Raw genomic sequence first — 25,833 nt, 5'->3', positions numbered from 1 at the left:
TAAAAGGTGATGGTGGGAGAGGATCTGGTGATGCCTGTCCTAACTCTGGATAAATCCAGCTATGCAGCTCAGAGTGTAGTCTGGAAATAGAGAGGGCATGACTACATCAGAGAAGGTCCTGGGATACCTGAGCAGCATGCTGAGCATTTGGACAGGCTGCTGAAGGCCTTCTGCAGGCAGAGGTAGCCTAACAGTGTGTTCTGAATATTTGCCTCATTTCTAAAGGCAAATGAAGCATTTTATTTTTTTTTGTTATCCTCCTTCCTGTATTTTTTTTGTTCCTCTGTTTTTTGATGAGAGTGAGGGTTTTTAGTTATTTTTCTTCTTGCTGCCTAGATGCTGAGCTTGGATTTTTACTCTATTCAGAGGAGCAGGCTGTTTCATAGAGTGCTTAATTGCTGTAGTTTTGGGAATTGTTCTGGCAATTTGGAGTTTGCTTCCAGCCTGCATCACAACTGAATGTGATGCCTTCCCATCATTGGGCTCTTCTATTAGACTTTTGAAACAGTGAATCCAAAGTACTGTAAAGAGCAAAACTGATAAAAATGGAGAGCCTGCTGGGAGCTGTGGATGTGATTGTAAGGTGAGAACTGCCTGTAGAGCACACATATAAAAATCAGTGTGTATACACACTGTTACTGACTGTGCCACCACTGGTCACATTTAGAGAAGGACCTAAAATATATATACTGGGGCTTTTTGGCTCTTTGGACAGGATGAGTGCAGAAATCTGGTTATATAGCATTATTAGACAACTATTAACTTCTGCAGAGATGTATGAACTTAATTCATGGTTGAAATGTTATTCACAAGAGAAAATATTAAAAGTGTGATTATTGAGGAATGGTTATAAAATGTAATAGCAAGCAGACAGAAGTGAAAATCTTTTATAGTAGTCTAGAGGATTAGGAAATGTTCTCTACCTTTAAATGTCTTCCTTAGAATGCTTTTGAAATCTTGTCATGAATAAACTGTGTTAGCACAACTCTTTGTTTCAAAGGAAGTTTTTCATTATTGCAGAAAAATTGCCTACTGTCAAAATACTTTCAACAGCTCACTGAAATGTGGAACTGAAATTAGGTTTGGAGGAAAAAGTTCATGTAGAGTTTTCTTTTTTTTATTCTTCTTCCTGTTAAAGCCTTTAGTTTTAGATTGTAGAATCTGGGCTGTTTTCTCTTAACTGCTGTTGGTATTCCTGCTTGGCAGGGTTTATGTGACAAAACAATGATCAGATCCATACAAAAAAAATGAAGATAACTAAGAAACTCCCAAACACTGAGCCCAGAAAAGCACACTTTTCCCCAGGCTTTTTGAACATGTATTTATGGTCCTTTCTTTTGGATTTTGTGGGCAATCAGTACTTAAATAAGTACTGATTTTTAAGAAAGAATTTGGAAGGAGAGGATGTTGTTGAGTGAATGGGGAAGGCTTTGAGGAGTTGCTTTGGCCTTGGAGGATAGCACAGTAAGGATGCCTGAAGGGGGAAAAATAGGGTAGCAGGAAATTGCTCTGCCTAGTTCAGGATCTTGGAGTTCCTCATCACAAGGGAAAAAATTTTGATTTTTCCTGATACTTAAGCATTTAATCCACTGTGTATTTGCTTACCAAGCATTTTCCTTTGTGACATAGCTGTTAAATATTGCCTCAGAATGCTGACCTCCCTCTTCCTTTGCACCCTTGTGTGATAGAAATCTACTTGGGGAGGCCAGGTTAGGCTTCAAAGGAGTTTGGCATTCAGCAGCTCTGCAAATGAAGTTACCTTATTTGTGAGGAAGAGATACAGGTCTGTGGTTCTACTAGAAGCTACATGTTGAATTTTTGGAGGAAGATCTAATAAATTCTCTCAGTTGGCAACTAGAAACTGCTGAAAATATTTGTTCACATGCCAGAGGTATATGGGATGCTTAAAATGTTGATCTTTGTCCCAAAAGACTTCCAGTTGAAATACTGTTTCCCCCTCTGGCATGCAAGCTTTGAATTTGCTCTGAGAAACTACAAAACATAGTATGGACAAATATCTATTTATATTAGCATATTAACTACTTGAATAGTTAGCACCTGCCAATTTTCTTGCTGTGGTGTTAATTTCTAGATTAATGATACATAGCTAGTTACTTTTTTCTAAGGCAGCTTTAGGAATCATTTCTGTTGTGCACCTTATTATTAAAAAGATTTCATACAGCTCACCAGAGAGCAAGAGAACCCCATTTATAATTCTATATTTTATGTTCTTCAGGCTTAAAAAGCCTCTAATTTGCTTTCTCCTCCTCAGTGATCTCTGAATTATTTTGTACCCAGAATACCTGTAAGGCTTTGATTGATTATTATTATGTGGTAAGAACTAAGTAATCAATTTCTGGGTTCCATTAAGCATAGAAAATATAAAAATTCATTGCTTTTTTCTTTTTTAAATTTTTGTTTTCAGTGTTATCTTGACTTTTATTTACTTGCAAGTTGTTTTTTTTTTCCCCACTAAGGACAAACAGAAAACTTCTCCTTTCATCTTCAGTCTCTCTGATTTATGATAAATTTAGTTTCCTTCGGCCTGGCATTTGCTTCAGCAGGCAGTCTTCCTTCAAGTACCACCCTGATTGATGTGTAATCTTTGATATCTTCCATTAGCCTCCAGGATCACTAAGTTCAAGGCCCTCTTGGAACCTAAGGAGCCCTGCCGAGGAACTGAAGACCTTCAGAGTCCTTGGGGTGATTGACAAGGTAATTCTTCAGTGTCTCTTCAAGAATTCAGTCATAAATCGACTGCATGCTGACATTTTGTCTTTGAAGCTGGGGATCTTAAGGATATGAAACAAAAGGGGAAAATGACTCAAATGCATCTGCACTTTAAAATAACAAAAGTAGAAGAAAAAAAGGCTTTTATCTAAGCAATTCATGTAAGGTCATGCAAAATGTATTTGAGCTAAAGGATAAGGTACATGTTTGGTAGCATTCAATAGGATGGGGCCTGTTTTTCAAAAATGAAATCATGGTTGCCATTCTGGGGTAAGGACAAGTTGATGTGTTTTCAGTTGAACAGTCTGGTGGATACTGAAAATATAGAAGGGTAGAAATTCTTATTTTTGAACTCTTACTTGAAATGGGAGCTGGGGACGCACACGACTGTTCTCCTTCCCTGAGAATTCAGAATTGAAATCCCTTGCCAAGACAGAGATGCAGCAATGAAGCCAAGCTTATTTTGGAGTCATGCAAATAATGTCTTCCAGAATCCCAGGATAATACCCGTCTGTAAACAGTAAAGGACCATACAGATTTTTTTGCAAGCCTAATTAAGAGACCAGAAGAATTGTTGGGTTGTTTTGATAATGATGATTAGTTACCACCTTACCAAATACTTTTAAGATGATGCATTATTCAGCAGTGTGACAGTGGCTAATGCAGACTGTAACGGCTCGTTTCCTTTTTGCTGTGCCAAATCCCTTGTGCCTTTTGATAGTTCCTTATGTAGTCCCTAGTTTGTGCATGAGCTACTGATGCATGGTCAATTTATGCATTTGTAACGTGCATCAAAAACCTGTGGCTCATCCCTTGAGGTCTGTATTTCTTGGTTGCTTTTTCTTGTTGGACTGAACCTAGCTATTGGGACTGGTTTTTGTTTTTCTTTGCCTGTTTTGTTGTAATTGTGTGCATAAGTTGATAACTTCTCCTTAGGGGGCTGTATACATTAAGTATTATGGTTGTTTTTATAGCACACAAGGTTTTCTAAGCTCTGACTTCATATTCATTTTATCTTCTTTCCTCAGTTGTAAGTACAGAATTCAGCCTGTATTCCACTCTGTATACATATCAGAGAGATATATTGGAAAGACCACCTATCTGTAGCACCTGGTAGTAGGTGCTAACTAAGGTAGTAGCCACTAAATGGATGCAATGTGCATAGATTTTGTGAATTATTCTGACAGAGTGAGCCTGCAGAAATGTTGGAAATGGATCAAGAAAGATTTTCTCAATATCTCTATTCTTGTGTAATGCTAATGAACAGCTACTGGAAAAGATGCTTGACCAGAATGAAGCTTTTGCAGTCCTTGGTGGTACCAGGTCTCCTTAGCTCTCTCTGAGCAGTTTCAGTAAGCATCCCAGGTGTGAGCTGAACATGTCCAGATCTTTGAAGAAGAGTTGGGGAGAATCAGGGTTCTAATGATGACAAAAACACAGGATTGTCTGGGCTGAAGAAGTATGCAAGGAGTAGCAGGCCTGTGCACACAGCTGGAATGCTCCTGTGTAAGCAGTATCGTAGGGCTCAGAGTTCATGTTTAATTACTGTGTAGAGAAGGGAGCCAGATTCTTTCAGGTGTCTTTGTACTCTGCGCTCCTTCTTCCAGATTCTCACGTCACAATCTTAGCCTTATTCTGAGTATGCTGCTTTTTAGCATATATTTTTAGGGGTTTGTAAAACTGGGAGGCAAATGAAAACCTGATCTAAGCCCAAAGAATATTTTATTTGGTTTTATACTGCATACACAAAATGCATGTGAATATGAAACAAAAGTGTGCAGATGTATCTGTGAGCTGGAGATGATGTCCCTGCCTTTGGTTTAAAGCACCATCTCCCTTCCTTCCTCGCCATCACTGTCATTTCCCTCCTTCTCTGCTTCCATATGCCCTAAAGCTCTCATCATGGAGAAATCCAATCAATATGTAAGTATCCTTGCTGCAGCCAAGTAGATGACATAGCGTGCTTATTCCTGAAAATGGGTTTTGGTTTTCAGGGCCAGCATTGAAGATGCCGTGCTTTTGGGCACAAGGCAGCACCACGCGGAGTTTTGCCTGAAAATCATCTTCCAATCTAACCCCAAGGTAGCTGCTTTGGTTTCAGCAGAAAATAGGTGTGGGTAGTAATGGGCCACTGGCGTTGTGACTGCTGGCTTGACTAACCCTGTGCAAGACTGGCTTAAACACACCGACTTAAAATGGTGTTGGTTGGTTTGCAGACTTATTCTCCCACTGCTGAAGCCCAGAGTGGTGTCTGCCTGCTACAGTGCTGCCTCGAGAAAACCAGCTGTTAACCTTCCCTCATTCAAATACTGAAAGGTTCAGTGCTTTCCCTTAGAGTAATGTCACTCTTTGTTCTTCTTTTGAAGCCTCTTCAAGTGTTTTAAATTGGCTTCATTTTCATGGACAAAATGCTTGTTGCTACCTGAAACTCTGGGTTTTTCAAACTATTTTAGACTAGGCAGAATGATTAGATATTTAATTTTAGCCTAGTTTATTCCCAATGTGCAATCTTTCTTTCCCTGTCTGCCCTTTCACCTTCCTTGTCACCTCAATAATTTTTGTTGCTTTGACCCTTTTCTGCTAAATCTGAGAGTTAGAGATCTTAGCATTATTAAGCTCCATAAATTATTGTGAAAATTCAGGGAAGTATGCCCATATGTGCCTTGCCTCCCATCCTTCTGCTTTTGCTCTCATGCAAAGGCTGTAGTATAAATCTAACTATTTTAATAGACCAAACTTATATTTTCCTTGAGGAAGCTATTCTTTTTTTTTTTTGAGTTCTGCTGCTGCTGTGTTTGCTCACTTCATGGTGTCAAAAGGTAACGAGGTGGTGTTTGCAGGTATTTTTTATGTTTAATATGTTAAGAGCCTGCCCTGAGTAGGTTTCTGAAAATTGAGGTGTAATCTAATTGTAAAGGTGGCTTTTGTCCTGCAAACCTTGTGAAATGTGAGGTGCTGCTGTTTGGGCAGCAAAGCTCTTATTAATGTTACCAGACGTACTGCATTGGAAACAAATACCTAAATATTGTGGCTGTTGTTATCACCAACTACAAATGATCAATTATTTTATCATCTCATGTACCTTAAAGTAGGAAACTTCTTTTTTTGGAATAGGGAAGAGTTTTGCTTTCAAAATTTGCCTAATTAAAAATCAAGGTTGCAGGTTCTGTGCTGAGTTTCTGCCCTAGGCAAATCTTTCCTTTGAAGCTACAACCGGCCCCTAAAGAAACGACTTTGTTATGGTGCTGCTGGATACCTTCACAATGCTGTTTCAAACCCAATTTCTTATTCTTTAGAACCCTCTGTTATTTAGATTCATTCAATTTAAAGATTCACCTTGAAAGCAGAGTGCATTAAGTAATAACTATGCCTCTGTAACCAATGGCTGTCTTTTATGTCTCTTCTATCCCCTCCCTGTCCCCCATCAAGGCACACTGTCGGTACTGGCGCTGGCTGTGTTCAGTTCTTCCACAGCTGTCCATGCAGTTGAGCTTGTTGTTCAATACACTGTTAAGCTTTATTATGAAACCTAATAAAATCACATACTCTCATCAGGGCCTTGTGGTAAAATTATTTTTGGAGTTTCTGAGATAGATAACGTTTTAGAAAATGGAAGCAATTCTGTTAATTGTGAATATAGGGGGATTTTGTGTCTCCCATGCTGTTCTGAGAACTCCTAATTCTGGTGGCTGTACATTTTGGTGAAGTGACTTTAAAAATATGCAAGAGAACCAAATAAATATTATTAATTATTTATAAAGTGTGATCACTACTTGTCTTGCTTAATGAGTGAAAGTGCCAAAAGGCAGAAATAGGTAGAATATATGTCAACTTCACATGTATAATCTGCAGACCCAGGGTTGAATTCAAACAGGTTATGGCTAGTTCTAATGAAATTTAATCAGAGGGGTAGGAGGAATAGTCCTTACTTATGGCAGCATGTGTGGAGTTGTGCCTGAGTAACAGACATAGCTAGCTATGTCCTGTTAGTGTTTGTTAGGAACCTAAATATTCAGCCTTTTATTGTCAGGTGAGATTAAAGACTGTTGCAGCTGTGAAACTGAGTTGACTGTAGCAGATGTTTTCTCTCCCCTGGCTCTCAGGTGCTCACTGTGAGCACCTTTAGATCATCTAACAGATTTGACTGAGTGGCGGTGTGTGCCTAAGAGGTGTGGGGGAAAGGGAGCTGGAATGTACATACAAACAGGGCAGAATGGAAAATAGCAGTAGAAAAACGTTGAAAATCTGAAACTGAGTAATAATAGTAACTATTCATACAAATAAACTTGTAAGAGCTGGTTTGATGTTTTGATAACCTTTTAGTTTCTTAAGTGGCTTGCCAAGTCCTACAAAATCAAACCAACTACAGAGTTATTGTCGAAAGTGATTTCTTGGCTCAACACCTTCCTTTCCCTGCTGCTGTGGGATTATTCCTAAGCTACTGTCAGGTTTCAAGCCCCAAGAAACAAAGCTTGCTCAACTTTAAAACCTAGTCTCTCTGCCAGCTAGAAAGGGTCCTGTCCCTTCTTCCCTGCCCCCAAACACCTGCCACTTGTTTTCCTGAAATCTTTCCATTTACACAAATCTGAACATTTCTCAGTGTTTGTTGTCGTAACGCTTGTTTTTCTCTGGCTTCTTTCCTGTGTGTTTCACTAAAGTTTCTTTTGACTTGAGTGAGATTTGGTAGAGTAATGCAAATTTTGCCCTTGCCTTTAGAAAAAAGAAATTACATTGTTGAATGTTCTTCTGCAGGCTTTACTATATGTCTTCTGGCCTTCAGAAAGAAATAAATTATTGAGATATTTTCTTTTAAACCAAGATTATATAAGTTTGTCTTCCTAATTGTTACTAAGTTGCTTAATACGTAATTTGTGCCAGGCAATTACTCTGGGATGCCAGTGGCATTTCATGTTTAAAATGCTTTCATTAGTAAAACCTGCCAGATATATTTTCTAGGTTAATATTTCACCATTTATAATTTATTGGCCAGTTTTTAGTTTACTTTAAGAAAATGGACTTTCCTCTCGGTTACCAACCAACTCAAAGTATTTAAAAATTCGATTTTGAATATATGCTGCTTTCTTAGCATTTTCATTATTTAAAGCTGCACCATTTGTTTTATAAGTACACTATTATTCCAAGTCATAGAATATACAGGCTGTAAGTTCCTTAGAATAATGGTTTGAAAGGAGGAATAATTGCAAACTGAAGATAATTCATATTGCACAGGTACAAGGATAAGGAATAATCACATTTTTCATACATATTAGCCAAATGTAATCTCTTTCTGTAACGACAGAGGGAGATGAGTGAGAGTCTGGGTGGTGTAATCTGAAAAATGACAAGAATAAATCTGTGTTAAGTAGATCTTTTAATCCTGGTAGCCTTGTGACAGCCGGCACAGCTGAGGAGAGCAGGAGGAATTGCACCCCTGCTCCTGCCCATCAACAGAGCTGTGTCCTGAGTGCAGCACCCAGCTGAGCTCCAGCCCCAGCTGAGGTTTTCTTGCAGTCCCAAATACTCGTGCCAGGGATCAGGTGGATGACTTGTCTCATTCCTTGTCATCTCTCACTACAGCATTTTCCAGCTGATCAGATGATCATCTAGGATTTTTTCTCTTGTGTTTACCCCACAAGAGAAAAAATCCTAGATGATCATCTGATACATGTTCAAGTTTGTAGGACTTTTGCTAGACTATCTATCCTATGATAAGGGTACATTTGTTTAGCAGATAAGGACCAGAGTTAATAGGTGGCCCACTGGTGGCAATATTTACGTGATGTGTTTTCAGTGTAAAGAAGCAATTTAATGACAAAATGGAGCTGGTTTTAAAGTAATCCCTTAGCTGTGGTTTGTCTTGGAAACCTTTCTGCTGTCTGATTCTGCAGTAAGAGATCTTATTCAATTTTCTTTGATCAGGCACGAGCTATTTTTCACTTGCATTAGTGAACTTAAAGTCACATTTTTGTAAGCAAGAGTGTTGACGTGTTTGTTTTGATTAGCGTTAAAAGCTGCTCCGGTAAATAAAAAGCAGAGGTATGTTCTGTGCTATGAAAGAACAGAAACTAGGGAAAAAATCAGTATTGAGATGCTGGGCAGGGAAAAATCCTAGGAAAGGAAGGGAACTGGGGAAGCAAATGTGTGCAGTGACAGGATTTGTGCGCTGGTGTTAAAGCCACCGGGAGAGAGCAGTGCTCAGAGCAGCCCTTCCTTCTCCAGAGCTGTCCCCCGTGACCTTGGCTGGCTGCTCGCTGGGGTGACTGCTGGTTCACCATGTTCTCTTTTCCTGGTGGCTTGCCTGTTGCCTGCCCCTGGCTCTGTGCTCCCCCTTCTGCTGACTTCTGCAGTATTCCTTCAGTCTCTTATCTCAGGGCTTTGATGCATATGTTCTGAAGGTGGCCACCGTGACTTTGGGTGGCAGCAGATGGTAAACCTTCAGGCTGCCACCGGCTATACTGGTGTTAAGTTGGAAACTTAACGTTTGATGAAGAATCAGTAGTGCATATGAAAGAGCTTTTACTGCAGAAATGTCTTTTAATTAAAAAAAATTAGCATACCGAAACATTTGCTAATTTCTGTGCATTTAAAGGATCTTAAAATGAACTGTTTTCTTAAAGCTAGGCTATGGTTATTTACCAAGCAGGTTTTATTTTATTTTTCTCCAATTAATTGGACCTACTATATTGAATTGAATTGAATTGAATTGATTTTCCTCTAAGCTGTTGGGTACACTGTAAATCAAATCTAAGAAGCTAATTTTTTTAAGTAGCTGCTGTCAGCATCAGAATTAACTCTTGACTTAGGAAAGGAAAAAAAATCACAAGTAGGAAATCCTATTTGGCATCATGGTGGGGTATTGCTGTCTGCACTTTACTGAGATGCTGTCATGCAGTGCTGCTGTGTTCACTTGTTTTTTGGAATGTTCCTGAGAGCTCCAGTGCTTGTACAAAATTAGGATGTCTGTGCTGAAGACACTTATTTACATTAGATATTTATTTGTGGTGATTGCTATTTGTGTGTCAGTGTTTTTGGTCATGTTGAGGTTGTCAACTGTGCAAAAAAATAGAGACAGAATGAGTAAGCAACAGAGCTGTAAGAGCCAGCATGATATGTGGACCTTGACTCTGTTCATCCATTAGTATTACAAATAGGATTTTGCCTTGTCTCCTTTTGTGTCACAGACTAGTTGCTCAGTGCCCAGGACTGCCCTGCTGTGCCTTCTTCTCCCTCCTCTCTGAGACAGGATGCTGAATGTTACAGCTGGCAGTTCGTTGTTAGGCGAAGTTAAATATTACAACTTAGATGGTGACAGAGGTTCTGTCAGCTCTGTGAGCTAGAAGCAGCCTTGGCTAATGCCAGCATCTCTATGTGATCCCCAGGGAATGCTCTGTGGAATCCTGTTTTGTCCCATCGTGCCTTTGGGGTGAGGACTTGTCACTTTGCATTTAAAAAAGGAATCTTAGAATTACAAAAGCACTTTTGCCACGGGAAGGAAGTGTGAAGGAATGCAAACAGGAGGCTTGGTGCACTGCTGTCTATAAATTGGCTGTAAAGCATGAGGTGAGGAGAGTAAGTTGTCACCTGGGTCAGTTGTGCCCTTCTGTGGCAATGTTGTAATGCATCCAAGAGCTGCTGACCTTTCTCTGCTCCGGGTGAGTGATAAAAATTCAAGCAAATATACTTGTGACCCTCTCTTTCCTGGACTTACCCCTTCCTGAAATAGCTTTCTGATAGTGACTTCCCCATTCACGTTATCCTTTAATTATTTGGGAGAATCTGGTTAAACCACATCTTTATAATAATGCATGCAGGCTGCTTTCCCTTGAAACAAGTTTTTGATTTGTAAAGTCCGCAGTCTGCTGGGGCCAAATGGACCATCACTACATGAATTTCTGAAGTTCCTTCCAAGGGTCTTCCTGGGCTTCTTGAAGTCCCTTTTGAAGTAAACAGTCTTGCCAGATTTGGTACTGGATCAACAAAGAAATAATTGTCCCTAAAAGGAAGTGGAGCTGTAAATGAGGTGCTAGTCACTCGGGGTGATAGGAAGCAAAAAGAAAGGAGCTGGCTAGTTGGACTGGGTAGTCCATGTAGGTAGTTAACCTCAAAGGCACAGGGATATTAGTTGTTGTTATTGCAGGTATAAAAGTGTAGCTGCTGCTTTCATGTTGATGCTGCAATATAGCAGCAGATGAAGTTACCCTACAGGGAGCTGCTGCCTGCTTTATTGGCCTTGGTGGTGGTGGCTCTGTACCTCAACTTACGGGGAGAGGGCTCAGTAATCTCTTCTGTTGCACCATATGCTAATACAGTGCTGATAAGCAAGTGTGAAAAATGAAAGGGAGGAATACATTAATTGTATTTGTGCAATAAGGTATGCTATCAAAGGTAATTATTTCATGACAGTTTTAGTTATAGCAGTTGTTTTATCATGGAATAAAAGATGGCTTTAGGAGCCTTTTATTGGAAAGACAATTGTATCAAATTAGTACCAAATTAGATTTTTGTCTTTATAAAGGTGAGCAAACCCATGAGCAGTTTTTAAATTGGTGTCTTCTACTCTACAAATGAACAAATCCTGTTTGAGGGTTAAAGAAGCTATTATTCTGTCCTTTATGCTGACAGCTTCATTACTGATTGGCCTACTGTTGGTATTAAAAAAATGTTTGGCTCCTTATGATCTTTGTGCATGCAACTATAATATTAATACAGACCACGGAACTGTTCATTAAGAAATGACTTTAAATGAGGTAGATGCTTGTAAATCTGGAGAGATACAGATGTTAAATGCTGCCATTCCTTTTCATATACAGCTGTATGGCTAATAATTTCCAAGTGGCTAAAGCTCTTGTTAGCAAGAGTGCTGGTGTGTTAAGAATGGCCCTATAAATAACTTTAAGGACTGAAGTTGAAGGTGCTTCTTTTAAAGACTATTGTTAACTAAACATTATTGCCAAACAGATGGAAAGCATTCACCAGCCTGATGTTTTTAGGTCTAATTATATTATCGCCAGTCCTGTACGGCTCAGTTGAAGAGGTGTATCCAGAGGCCAATTTATAATCATTTAGCCAACACCTGTTTGGGAGATATTGACAGTCAAAGGGCACATTTAAAAAAAAAATCACATATGTTCTCGTATTTATTGCCTCAATGTGAACAGCGTCTAGTTGCAAACAAACTTGGGAGAAGAGGAAGGAGAGTGATTGTAAAAACATACATGTTTCCAAACCATTTTTATCTTCTTTTGGCACCTCTTGTAAAGTGGCTTTTATTTTTTTCTCTTGTTCTGTTGATTTTCTTTGGTTGTTGGTGTGGTTTTGTGTTTTTCTTTAATTTTAATTTTCCACCTTTTGGTTGAGCAAGGATAACAAAACTAGTTTTGCAGTTGTTATTTACTGAGTTGGTTTGCACTGTTTCTGGAAACCCTATGTAAGAGGCCTAAAAAGTTGTCTGGCAAACTCAAAAGACTGGGAATATTTGCCTTTCCTTACCATGCCCTTGAAATGGAAACTGTGTGTCATTCCTTTGTTAAAAGAATCTCAGTAGCACCAAATTCTGTTGATATTTCCTCCCCCACAAAAAAGATACAGAAAAACTTTTAAAATTGTCTGCAACCCTAGTAAAAGAGGAGGTCTTTGAAATGGGGAAGAGTCTGTGACTTCATTTACTTTGGTGAAATGTCGTGAGAGAGAAATGATTAGGAAATACTTCAGTTCTCCTTCTGATGTTTGAGATGCAATGGGGAGAGAAGTAGGTTTTGAATGCTGCCATCCAGAGACAGCAGAGCATGGCTGCATTGCTGCCCCTCGCAGCAGGGAGCCCAGAGAGGCTGCGTGCTGTTCTCCTTCTGCCACCTGATGAAGCCTTCTTGCTCCTGATGTGTCATTCCTCTGCAAGAAGTCTTTGTGGGTGCAAGCTGACTTGATCTTCACTGCTCCTTGTCTGTTCAACCCAGTGTTAGGTAACCCCAATGCCAGCAAGGGAGAGAAACCCTTTAGGAGTTTGATTTTGCAGCCTAAATATTTTGCTGTAGCTGTATGTGAATGTTTATACTGGAAGCTAACAATGTCTGCTGTAAATAAACAATGAGGGCACACTCTTGTTCCTTGTGGAGGGTTGAGCTTGTGCTGCTCGTGTGGCTGTCTTGCAGCTGGTGCTTTTCAAGCACATCTGTGTTCTTAGGGTTTGAAAACACTTAATTCCTGAGCAGGGTGACTTGAAGGCGGACGGCTCCAGCTTTCTAAAGATGCAGTTTCCTAAATATATAGACACATGTATCTTTTTTTTTGTTTGTTTGTTTTCAACACATAACCAAATGGAGCTTGCTAAAAGTGTAGGTGCTATTTAGTGCTTCTCTCATTGTTGTGTTTAAAGTGCTTTCAGTAGAGGTGATGCACTGCTAGCAGAGATGCTCTTTGCAGCTGTCTCTGCAGCAAACCCATCCACACTTTTCTCTCTAAATAAATCCTCTTTTTTGTTGTTGTTACCCTAATTTTAGAGATCTATATCCTCAGTAATTTTTTTACTAAAAAAAAAAAGAGATTGGTTGTCAAGTCTGTATGCTGCAGGGGTTTAATTTTTAAATTGATTATATCACTTTCTTTGTAAGAGTATTCAACATTAGACTTAAGAACTATGTTTTGTTCACTTATTCCTGTGAATCCTAAATAAATTCTGATTACTTTTTGCTTAGGTTTTGCTTGTAATGGACACTAGAACACAACAGACTTTTATATTGAAGGTGAGTAAAATCTTTTATTATATGGCCTCTAAAATTATACCACCACACAAAGATCAGTTTGTATGTAATTTATAGAGATATTCCTGCAATATATTGTTGTTATGGTAATACATATTAAGTGCCCTGGAATTCATTTTGTCAGTGTTTGGTTGCATTCCTTTCCTTTCTCTCTAACATCCCTAGTGCTCAGATGTGCTGGTTTAGTCACCTGAGATGCTTCTGGTTATTGAGACCAACACCTTTGCAGGCTTTGGTAAAAAATCACACATTTCATGTGCTGCTTTAAAACATCTATAAAGCCTTGGTGGCTCAGGACTTCTGACAAAGGTGAAAATTCTCCTTAATCCAAGCACATTGACTGCACTTTGTGTTTGGTCTTTTTGAGCTGAGGAATATCCTGCTGGCCAAAGTGGGTTCTGGATGAAATGTACAACTGGCCTTCTTCAAATTTGTTTCCTTATGTTTTACATCAATAGTCTGAGATAACTGAGATAACCCGCTACATTTCTGTGCAGTTATTTGGTCAGAGTAAAATTTTTGCATTACTCTTTTATGTTTCAGAAAGTGTTCAGATCAAGACCCCAGTGTGCTCAGAGCATCTGTGATGCTGAGAATTGGTTTAGTTATGAGTATTGGTTTTGTGGCCATTTACTTTAGGCTCCCCTTGACATGAATTCCACTGCTAATGGCAGGAAGGATGAAAAAAAGCTGTGTCCCAAACAATGAAGCTTTAATTACTTGTTAACATTTTGTGACTTTGCTTCAGATCTGGCTTACAACCCACCTTAACTTTGTGCATCGGCCTTTGAAATTGTACGTGCAGGATACAGCAAACCTGTTCATTTCTCATAAAGGTTCATTTGTGAATATTTTATATTAGAACTTCACATTTGTACTGGCAGATACGGTAACATTGAATTTCCCATGGAACTGCCTATGTTTATCAATATTGTAATAGGTCACACTATTGACATAATTTTTTTTCTCTTTCTCTCTCCCCTCCTTTCCACCCTCCCACATCAATTTTTTCACTTCTGGCAACTTCATCCCTGCGCTACCTCCCAAAAATCATTGCCTCTCAAGGAGACTAATCCTTTCCTTTCCTTTTTATTGAGGTGGTTGCTGTCTTTAGTAAAGTAAAATGGAAATGTGAGGATTACCTGTGAGGCTAAGGCATTCTTTTGTCTTTAAGACTTGAATTGAATTTTTTAAATAGTGTCTTTTGGTCACGCGCAAAAATAAAATTTTAAAAAAAGGTCACAGGGAAATAACTGAGTGTCATCCTGATGACTTAGTTTGAGAGAGATTCTAATAAAAACATTGACCCATGTAATTGATTTTAATGGCAGCTTTGTGCCATCTTCTGTTCTCTGGAAACGCGCCAGATGCCATCAGCACAGCCTCGGGGGACCGAGGGGCATAGAGCAGCAGATGAGTGGTTTCTCTGAAGCCCAGAGTAACTCGGATAGATTAGTTTGGTTGATAAACACAGAGCACAGCAGGCTCCAAAGGCAACTGAGGGTACAACTGACCTTTTTGTTCTCTGTCAGGGTCTAAGGAAAAGTAGTGAGTGCAGCAGGAGCAGAACGACCATCATCCCCCGCTGCGTGCCCAACATGGTGTGTCTGCACAAGTACATCATCTCCGAGGAGTCTGTCTTCCTCGTGCTGCAGCACGCAGAAGGTTTGTCTCTCCTTTAAGCATATTGTTGAAAAGAGTCAAAGGTTTTCAGTTTTAATCAATGGGCACTTCATTGTCAAATGTATCTCTCATATATCCAGTTAAAATATTTTAGTGTGGCAGAGACGTGTCATGTAAGACACCCCATTCCGTTCCTCTGTCCCTCCCTTTTCCCCTCTCATTCTGCAGTGGATCTGATTCCTGCTTCAAATGGCCTCAAATCCTTGAATTGTAGCAGTATTGAAGGCCTCCAACTGTTTATTTTCTACAGGAGAAGGAGTGCTTTGACTGCAACAAGTATCTGCATTATTTACAGTTAGCTCTCAGAGATAAAGTCTTTGGCTACTTTCGTAAACTTTAGTAAATCTTTTCAGTATCTTCTAGTTAAAATGACAAGTATTTGCACAAGAATTTAATAGCTCTGCTAAAAACCATGATCATTTTCCAGTTGATTAATATTGCTCTGATCTGGATTTTTAAGAAAATAGCTTGTGGCATCACACAGGAGTTCAAAGCAGAACCACAGAGTTGTGCCTTCAAACTATTTATAAAATTCCTATTAAATGTACAGGGAACAGGTGGCACAAAATAATTACATTTTGATTTTTTTGTCTAACACCTGGATTTAAATATTCCCTAAATGTAATTACCCATATTTGTTTAGAATGAGTGCAGAATATAAATTTTGGGGTTGCTAATAGTTACATTTTTAGGAAATGTTAATAACTCAGACAGAATGGATGATGTGAAGAAACTAAGCTGACTGATAGAGAAGATAATTTTATTACATTGAATATTATTTCTTTTTTTTTCCTAATAACTTAGATTTTGGCTTTTTCATGAACAATTTGTCATATGAGGCCAGGTAAAGTTAGCTTTGCCACAGGAATGAATATTTCTGCAATGTGTGACTTGGTTTTGCCATGAGCACTGACGCAGGAAGAAAAGCCTCACATTGCAGCAGTGCCTGATGATGATCTTGGGAATTTACAGTGCTGCTCTGTACAGAGCAGCACTTTTTTTGAGATGTGTATATAATAATAGACACAATAATTTGGAGATTCTCACCTGAGCTGCAGTCTCCTCATAAGCTGTTACATTTTGTTCAGAGAAAAAGTATTTTTAAAAACCCATAACCAAAGAAGCTCCACACCAAACAAAAAATCCCACTCACAACCCTTGTCAGATACCAGCTGCCCTTAAGACTAGCATAATTACATAATTATAATTTTAATTACATATTTCTGAAGTTTCTGAAGTCCTACAGTTTTGCTCTTCTCTTTAGGAAGAATGTTCTTCCTTGAGACAGCTGGAAAAGTGAGTGGAGTAGTAGTGGAATTTTGTGGGTGAAGTGGTCAGATGTAAGAACAAAAGTTTTAAGGAAGGCCTAATGTGAGCAGCTGACAAAGACAATCTTCTGGAAGTGTTAATTTTATTGTGATAACAGTAAGAAAAATAGAGACATGGCATGATCAGAGCTCTTACATTTTCATGAACCTACTGTCTGGGCTCAGAACATGCAAAGGGAAAGGAAGAGTGATATATTCTGCTGTAAAGAGGGGTAGCTGGGGTACATAGTGATGAGAAAATTGCCTGAGAATGTACTCAATAAGTGTATTGCAGATGTAGGGCCTGATTCCAAATCCCAAACTGGGGCAATGGCCGCTGCTTCTCACCCTGCTGTGACACTAATGCTGGAAAGAGATTCAGGAGAAAGGCTTCGAACTCCGTGTGAATAAAGGATAAATAAAAATATAGCTGAAGTTATGCTGCACTATTTGCAGAGTAGTTTTGCTCACCCCACTGATGATGGTCTTGATCAGATCAGTCTTATGTTAGTAGTACTCATTCTTTAAATTACAAGGATAATAACACCAGGAATCCCTGTAGACAAACCTATCTTAAAATGTTATCATCAGTGTAGATATGAATAGACAAGGTGCTTGTAGTTGATGTTGGGAAAGGATAAACATTTCTAAGACAGTACTTTTTAAGTAATAGTCTCTTGAAATTTTATTTAATGACTTATGAATGCTCTAAATATTCATACTCCAAGTAATTTTAGTAAGCAATAAGATTGTGCCAGTCAAGTTTGTACGTGGTGCTGATTTATGATGTTAGGTATGTTAGCTACACCATTGTGAGTTTGAAGGGTAAAATACTAATTTAAATGGGTAGCGGCTCGTATCGTAGCAAATTCAGAGGTTTTAATGGTATGAATGGACAATATATGTTTGCTAAGCTGCTCACTGGTTCATAGTAGATTTTATCTATATTATTAAGAGCAGCACTGTTAGGTTTTGTGTGGAATTCTGCAAGCTTGACCACAGACTCAAGAGGAAGACCTTGGCTGGTTGGTTGTTTTGGTAAATCATGATGGTGTAACGTGCCTAGAGTTGGTGAGTGAGGTCTTGGGTTCTTTTAGACATTTTTCTCCCCTCCACAGTGACAGGCTTCAAGGATGCATAAGAAGCACAAAAGTCCATAAAGTTATCTTGTAGCTTTTTTGGAAAGCACTTGCCAAGTTCTAGTGTGGGAGAGAGCCAATCTGATGTTAATAAGGCCTCGCTTCTTCCTGGCACTACTAACAACTGAAATTTTAGAAACAGATGCTTCAAAATAGGCTGGGGGGCTTCCATGGGACATCAAAGTTTAAGTGGCTGTTAGAAGCTGTCAAATCTCTTTAAGCATAAACAAGCTGGAGTTCCTATCAATCTGGAGAGCACTCAAGAAACTTCCTGCTGAAGAGGCTTGCTGCACGCAGCAATTGATAGACAACACCACAGCAGCGCTCTGGCTTGCAAAGCTGGGGATTTGTTGTTAGGAGAGGAGATAATGCTAGCTGTAAATATTTGACAGCAATCAGAAAATGTAGGGAAGGTGATACGCTCCTTGGCAAGTGACTTTTTCAGGAGGCTGCTTTGGAATAGTAGCTTTTGCTCCAAGTGCATTGGAGCTTTGCCTAAACTAGCAAACCTTGCCGCAGAGATTCACCAGCAGCACTGGAAATACAGGACTGCAGATGCAGGACTCTGGTGCTTGTAACTACTGTCATGTTGGAGATTAGGCAGGAGCTCAGCTTCCTGTTTGTGTGGAGCTGCAGCTCCACTGTGCCTGCCTTTGGGATACTGTGGAATATTGTTGTTGTGCCATGGCAGTGTGTGTCTGCTTTGCTTTTGGCCTAGGAACTGTGCAAGCCCCACTTTTTGTAGCCATTGCATTAGCATGGTGAAGTTTACCAGTAGGCATGTCTCTGTTCAAAAGGGGGACAGTGATTCTTTGAAAACCATGAAGTTGTTCCTTTTCCAGCAAGGAATGGCTATTAATTCTCATGAGGTGCATGGTTTAGGATTGAAAGTCCTGGCCATACAAAAATCCTTATGCAGTGATGTAGAGACTTGGGCCCAGTTTTGGAGAATAATTCAGGCATATGTCTTTCATTATTGTGTTTTTCTTCCCTATCACATTACAATTATTTGGAGGTCTGGGTTGTCTACTTTGACTTTGTTTGGGATTTCCTAAATACAGTGACTGCTGCATTCTTAGCTGCATTCCACTTCTGCGAGAATTGCAGTACTTCATCCTTGGGAATAATGGGCCAAGCTAGCAAAAGCTATTGATTTATTTTGGAATATGTCTCCTTAGTCAGCCAGTCTTTCCGGATGTGAAACTGAAATGGGAAGTGTCTGATAACTGGGTAAGGAAGAATCCAACTGGTCATGAATTTTTCTTGTCAGCTGGAACAAAAAACATGTTTAGGAGACAAATTTACTGATCTTATTCTGTCTTGTGTACTATATAGTCTCTGTATTTTCTTTTTGGTGTTCCTACATCAAGTGCTATTAATCAAAAAACTGCAGAAATGTTTGAAAGAATATAAAAGATTTCTAGTCAGCTTCATCACTTGGCCACTTTATGCTGAATTTCCTGTTGATTATTTTGAATACTAACTTTTTAGAATCTGCCTTTGGAAGCAAAGGTATAAGCTCCAGAATACTGCAAATCTGGTAAAGCATGGCACTGCTAATAAGAAATTTTTCACTGAATAACTGCAGAAGAATGTGAAACTTGATGATTTCCCTGTGCTTATAAAACCAGAAAGACTGAACTAGGCTGGCTGTAGAATCAGTTCATGGTAGAAGAAAACAAACATAATAATTAGTTATGCTAATAATAGAGATGTGAAATTGCATTAAACACTAATAAACTTTAGCTTAATACTGTAGCTTTTGTAGTTATTTAGTCTGTTGGACTATTTGACAGTGACTGAAGTTTACTTGTTTGGATTGATTTCTGTAATTTTAGTTTTTATAGATTCCTGATACTATATTAGCATGGTTTGCTAATGGGTTTTCTTGATCTTACACAACACATGGGTAGAAGGGGAAAGATTATTAGTATGTCATTCATAAAGGCATAATTACATACGCAGATACAAATATCACTTTTGTTTGACCCTGGATTGAATGTTTTCAAAAAGGAATGAAATTGTTGTTTTTCACTATAGAACACAATTATTGCATGGCATTTTTTTACGTATTTCCACTTGACCAGGAGGCCAGTCTTGAAATATTTGAATGTTAACATATTTGGACATAATTTTTGTTTTGTTTTGTTTACTTGTGTTTAACTCTTAAGTTGAAGTTGCAGTAAGTAGTCATTTCCAGTGTGGCTTTTAAATACAAGTCATAAATAATGAACAACTTCTTTTTGAAAACCTAAGATAATAGATTTGCAAAAACAAATTAATTGTTGCAGTTCTCCCCGTTTTCACAAGTGGACAGTGGTCAATTTTTGAACACTGTAAAAATAAAGAGATTTCTTTTTTGTCTTTTGCATCTTCTGTGTTTACTGAACCTTTCAAATCTGCCAGTGATTTTTCTGTGGATTTTTGAAGTATTGATCCCAACATGTCTCTTTTTCCTTCCTAATCTTTATTGGCTCTCCCTTAAACTGCAGTAATCCAAGTAGAAGCCCAAATGTAGTGGAGGCTGCATGAAATCTTGCATCAAGTGAGGTGGAGGGAGCAGAAGATAGGAGTTGTCCTGAGAGCTGCCGAACTTGTCAATAGGTGAAAAACTTAAGTTGTGTAAGGATAATTCTTGCATTCTTCATATTGTGGGCAGCCCAGCCCCTACCAGTGTAGGGGTACAAAACATTTGGGTCAGTGAGAGCCACTCAGGTGTCACATGTAAAAGCCCACCTGGTGTCTAATAATGACACAGGAAAAAGATGTGACAAAAGAGCACAGGAGGAAGGGTTTGAGCTTTCTGTCTCCCTGGGTCAAAGCTCAAGGCAGGCCTCTGTTAGAAAGACCTTTTCTTACAACTTCCTTCAGAGGAAGCACTGATGGTGCTCGTACTTGCATTAAAGCCATACCTGGAGGCTGAGGTGGTGTTGTGCCAGGCACTTCCCAAAGCTCCAAAAATCTTATGTGAGTCTTCATGGGTCATGGTCTGTGAACACGCTTTGACACCTGAGGTTTGTGTTTTCAGAATAAATTTGTGACTAAACACTAGTAATATGTAGATGAAAATATTTAGCTTGTACTAATTCATCTTAATGCAGGTGGCATGGGGAGACTATATAATTTTTTATTAAATAGTGTGTTTTATTAAATGCAGTAGGTGGTTCTCAAATTAGATTTTCTTGTTTGGTATGAAATAGACATGAATAATTCCATAATAAACTGGGCAAAGTTATTTTATTATAGTACTTGAAGTAATTTAATTGAAATTTTAAAGGAAATTAATTGTTATGGATAGAAGTGTGAAAAAGAGGATAGACTCTCACATATGTAAAAATTCTGTACGTTCTCGCTCTCTTTCTCATTCACTTTACTGTTTCTTTTTAATTTCCCTGCCATTTTATAGCAAAAATATGAATAAATGTAGAAGTATAACATTAGAAAAGAACTGCTGGTGATTATGGGATGGACAACTCTTATTTTCACCGAATCAGCTGCAGATCAGTAATCCTGAAGTGCTGTGCAAGCTGCAGGGCTCTGAGGGCAGGCTGCCTTTGCCCTGCTGCGCTGCTGTGTGACCTGTTGTGTTTAAAGCAAGTGGCCCCACCTGAAGAGCCTGCAGGGGCTCCCTTCTCACAGGGCTGAAATCCTCTTGTGAGGCAGCTCTGGCAGGGCCGGGGCCCTCTGTGTGACCAGCACAGGGCCTAGGGTCACTTGTGCCCAGGCAGGCTCAGAGTCAGTCCCTGCCCTGCAGCTCTGCTGGGAGGGACCCAGGGGCTGTGCCTCGCTGCTGTGGCAGGGCACACTTTGGGGACATATTTTAAATGCACTTCTGGGTAAGAATTGAAAGTGCTTATGTTTACAGTGGTCAGTGTAACAGTTCGTGTTCCTTTCTCTGTGAGCATTGCTTCCCTTTTTCCTGTTGCTTTACCTGGCATCCTTTCTCACCGCATTCTAGAAGGTGGCAGGGGTCATCCTGACCTGGTGCTAGCTCTGTTTGTACTTGGGGCAGAAACCAGGGTGATTAACAGAACTAAATTTTCATTTTTACCATTGCACTCAAGCTGTTAGAATTCCCTTTTAGTGTTTTTAATATACTTACTTTCACCACAACCAGTGAGATAGTTTTTTCCCCTTGAAACACAAGTCTTGTCTTAGCCAGGGGGATGGAGCGCAGGAAAACTTCACATTATATTATTCAAATTAATTTTTTAAAGTGTCAAGGTTTTCCTGTCTTTGATAAGTTTTATTTGAAATACCTGGGAGTATAGAAAATCTGTTCCTAGGCAATGATAAATAGTTTCTTCTTTTATTGTACTTTTTAAAGGAATTTTGCCTGTTAAGAGTGTGTTAGAAAACCCCAAACTATTAAAGAATGCATTTTGGAAAAATATAAAACTCTGTTTTATCCAAATAAGTAACAAAAACCCAAGAAAAACCCCACCAACTTTGCAGATGCCCAGTGGGATGGATACTTATTTTTTCTTTTACAAAGATTTTGTTCAAACTCCTGCATTTTCCAGAATTTCTGTACAGTCTTTGAAGTTGAAATGTCTTGACATTGCATTTCGCCCTAAGTTATCAAAGAAGACTTGCTAGCTTTAAGCCAAATTCTTTGGCACATACAGGAGGTACAGTAACTTCCTGAGTTATTTTGCTAAAATTACGTTTTGAAGTCTGTGAGCTTTTTTAATATGTGCAGCATTTGGAAACATGAAGAGTGCTGGTTTGTATTTTTTAAATGTAACTTATTTTTGGAGATATCACTTTCTTAGATGCTGTGAAGGAGCTGTTTGCCTGTGTAACTTAAAGTATTGATAAATCCTTGTGTGGTGCAGCAAAGCATAAAAACCTTTTTTTGAATTCTAAAGCAAATAGAAGAAATATATCAATATTTAACTAAAATCCCCAAGTTCTTCAAAGACAGACACAGACCCTTAAAATATCCTGCTAATATGGTATAGTATGGTCATTTCCCGTACTGAACTTGCTGTTTAGTTTTCAGTCCATTTCCACTAATGCTGTTGATGAGTTTATAGCTGTGGTACAGAATTATTCCGGGTAGGTAGAGGTGGTGATGAGCACTAAACAATTTGATCTTCTTTAGTTTTTGCTTCTTTTGAGGCAGCAGGTGGAGAGTAGTGACTACTTTGCAACTTGAGACACACTCTGAAATGAGACATTACTGAAGTTTAGAAACAAAAAAGCAGCAGCTTCATCTCAGATGCAGCTCTTTAAATATTTATGTAATAATACAAATCTACGTGAAAAGCAAGTTGTGGTCCCTGTAATTATTTCCTGCTGGGGTAGCAGATCCAAATAACTCCATGGACATAAGGGTATAGTGACAGTGAGGATATTTTCCTGTTTCATAAAAAAAATAATTCTATTTTGAGTGAAATTAAGAGATCCCCTCTCTTTTTTCTTTTTTTTTCAGGAGGGAAACTGTGGTCTTATGTCAGTAAGTTCCTAAACCGAAGTCCTGAAGAGAGTTTTGAAATTCCTGAATCCAGAACATCCAGTTCAACTAAAATTTACCTGGAGCAACCAACACCAACTCCTAAAGAAACTGGTAGCAGCACTGATTCCAGGGAAAGCTATGGGGAGAGCATGCTGAAGGTGGTGCCACTGAGGAGCAGCCTGACACCAAGCTCTCAGGATGACAGCAGCACCCAGGAAGATGGTCAGGAGAGTTCCAAGTGGATGGACTCAGCATCCAGCTCAGAAGAAGAGTGCACCACTAGTTATTTAACATTGTGCAATGAATACGGGCAGGAAAAAATTGACTCTGGCTCCCTAAGTGAGGAACCAGTGGCTAAAGCAGAGAGTGAAGGGCTGCATACCAAAGAGAGGAGTTCCTTGCAGAGGTGCAGTGTTGTTGGCAGTGACAGCTTCTCCTCCCAGATTGCACCTCAGGAACGAAAGCTGTTCATCGACGATGCTGAGTCAGAAATAGCCAGTCCTACTAGGATACTGGACCCGTTAACTAGATCCAAGAACAGCCCCATGGAGCTCTTCAGGATAGACAGCAAAGATAGCACTAGTGAGCTCCTGGGGCTTGAGTTTGGAGAAAAGTTGTATAACCTGAAATCAGAGCCTTTAAAGCCATTGTTTTCTGTTCCAGATCATGACAGAAGCTTGGATGCCCTGGAGAGCAAGATGGGTGTGAAAGCTCATGACACTGTGAGCAGGGGTTCAAATGACTCTGTGCCAGTTATCTCCTTTAAGGATGCTGCTTCTGATGATGTGAATAGCATTGATGAAGGAAGGCCTGATCTCCTAATAAATTTACCAGGCATGTCTGATGAAACAGATGAGCCAGCCGTGTCAAGGCCAGCAAAGTTTACAAAATCTGACAGGGACATGTCAGAAGTAAAGCTGTTAGAAACACCTGATGTCTTGCAATTAAATAATTCTACAGAGCCATGCAAAGCATTTGATCAAGAGCCAAATCATGTGGCACTAGAAGTGGGTGATCCTACCCACAAGGAAGCAAATGAGCAAAGTGGTGTCACTCAGGGAGCTATTGGGACCCTCTTTTCATCCAACCAAGAGGTAGGTGCTTCAGAAGATGGGGCTCTGTTCCAAGAGCTTGGGGCCTGCTCCTTAAACATGGCAAGCAGAGAAGAAAGTTCATGTGTTTCCAACCCGCTCTCAGGTGCTCCAGAAGTTAGCTTGGACACAGATGTGCTGAGGAATCAAGGAGTGTCGCTGTTTTCCAATGAAACTGAAGACAGCAGGAAAGAGGAGGCAGACTCTGCTATGTCACCAGCAGCTGAAAGTAAAAAGACTGCACCAAAGAAGGAAGACAAAACAGCAGGAGCAGGGCAGAAGGAAATACATCAAATTTTTCAGGACCTTGACGAAAGATTATCGCTAACCTCCAGGTTTAATATCCCAGAGGATTGCATTCAAAGATGGGCAGCTGAAATGGTGGTAGCCCTTGATGCTTTACATAGAGAAGGAATTGTGTGCCGCGATTTGAACCCAAACAACATCTTATTGAATGATAGAGGTCAGGAACTTTTGCAAATGCATTTCTTTTTATTCGCTGTTGCTTCCAATTAACTGAGTAGGCGTTTTATCTTGTAATTAGTATCTTCATTTCCTGTCTAGAGCTTCATTATCAGTGCAGCAAATTCACCCCCAGTAATAGCTTCTAGTACTTAATGATGCCATTATTCTTAATGATACTGTTTTTAGCTACAAAAGGAGTAATTACAGTTCACTTCTGCAGAAAATGGAAGGGAAAAATGTTTTGATTTCTCCTGTCGTTTTGTTTTTAGGACACATTCAGCTAACGTATTTTAGCAGGTGGAGGGAGGTTGAAGATTCCTGTGACAACGATGCCATAGAGAGAATGTACTGTGCCCCAGGTTAGAGCAATCACCTACAATGTTTCACTTGGAAAGTAGATTAGCAGCTTTCATTTTCTCATGTAGTCTCTGTAGCATACAGCTTGAGATAATGCAATATCTGAGTTTTCTTTGCCTCTTTTCCTTAATGTCTTAAAAAGCTACAGGGCTCATAACTGCTGTATTGTTGAACTGTGGTGGTGTTTGTTATGTCATTTCCATAACGTGTAATTGTACTGAATGTCTTGTTTAAGCAAGTTAGAGATGTTCTGTTTTCTTCCAGTTATTTCCTGTCTGTGAGTACATCTTGGTAAATGAAAAGAGCAAGTGAGGCTGAAAAAGTGGCACAAAGACCCTTAAAAATATAAAAATTTATACATGCAAAGGACATTGGTGGTGTGGGGAGAACACCACAGAGGTTTGAAAAACACAACCCTAATAGGCTCAGAGATGCCTCAGACATTTTTGATGAGCTACAGTGGGCTTTGAAATAGTTTAGAGAGCTCTTTCCTTAGAACCACTTTCATCAGTCATGAGGGTGATAAAATCAATATCTCTTGGGATCTTACAGCAAGGATGGCACTTGAAACTGAGCCCTCCCTCTTTTCCCTTCTCCAATTTATTTTCTGCTAATATAGTGGTCTGTGATTTTTGGCAGTGACAGCCAAAAATCAGGTGTTTCATGTACAGCTTCATATTTTAAAAATTTCATAGTTAACTTACAAAAACTATGTTTAGACTTGCAATTACTACGTTTTCATTCCGACCTTGAAATGCCAACATAACTTTCTGCAGAGTGCATGGTCTGGCCAGGCATTACAACTTGGCATGCAGATAGTCTTCAAGCTCAGGGTCTGCAAAT

General features: G+C 39.3%; 1 protein-coding gene across 2 annotated transcripts in view; it reads left to right on the top strand.

Annotated features, from left to right (window-relative positions):
• RPS6KC1 (ribosomal protein S6 kinase C1) overlaps positions 1 to 25,833 on the top strand; it is an 85,107-nt gene that overhangs the window by 42,175 nt on the left and 17,099 nt on the right. For both annotated transcript variants that reach the window (XM_030944683.1, XM_030944684.1), the window contains 5 exons: positions 2,623 to 2,715; positions 13,422 to 13,469; positions 15,020 to 15,152; positions 23,054 to 24,631; positions 24,903 to 24,992. In XM_030944683.1, the coding sequence (XP_030800543.1) occupies positions 2,623 to 2,715; positions 13,422 to 13,469; positions 15,020 to 15,152; positions 23,054 to 24,631; positions 24,903 to 24,992 (1,942 nt within the window). The remainder of the gene's footprint in view (positions 1 to 2,622; positions 2,716 to 13,421; positions 13,470 to 15,019; positions 15,153 to 23,053; positions 24,632 to 24,902; positions 24,993 to 25,833) is intronic.

The sequence above is a fragment of the Camarhynchus parvulus genome, chromosome 3, assembly GCF_901933205.1.
Source record: "Camarhynchus parvulus chromosome 3, STF_HiC, whole genome shotgun sequence".
Classification (NCBI taxonomy): domain Eukaryota; kingdom Metazoa; phylum Chordata; class Aves; order Passeriformes; family Thraupidae; genus Camarhynchus; species Camarhynchus parvulus.
Note: the sequence above shows the minus strand (reverse complement) of the source record. Positions and strands in the feature narration are given on the sequence as shown.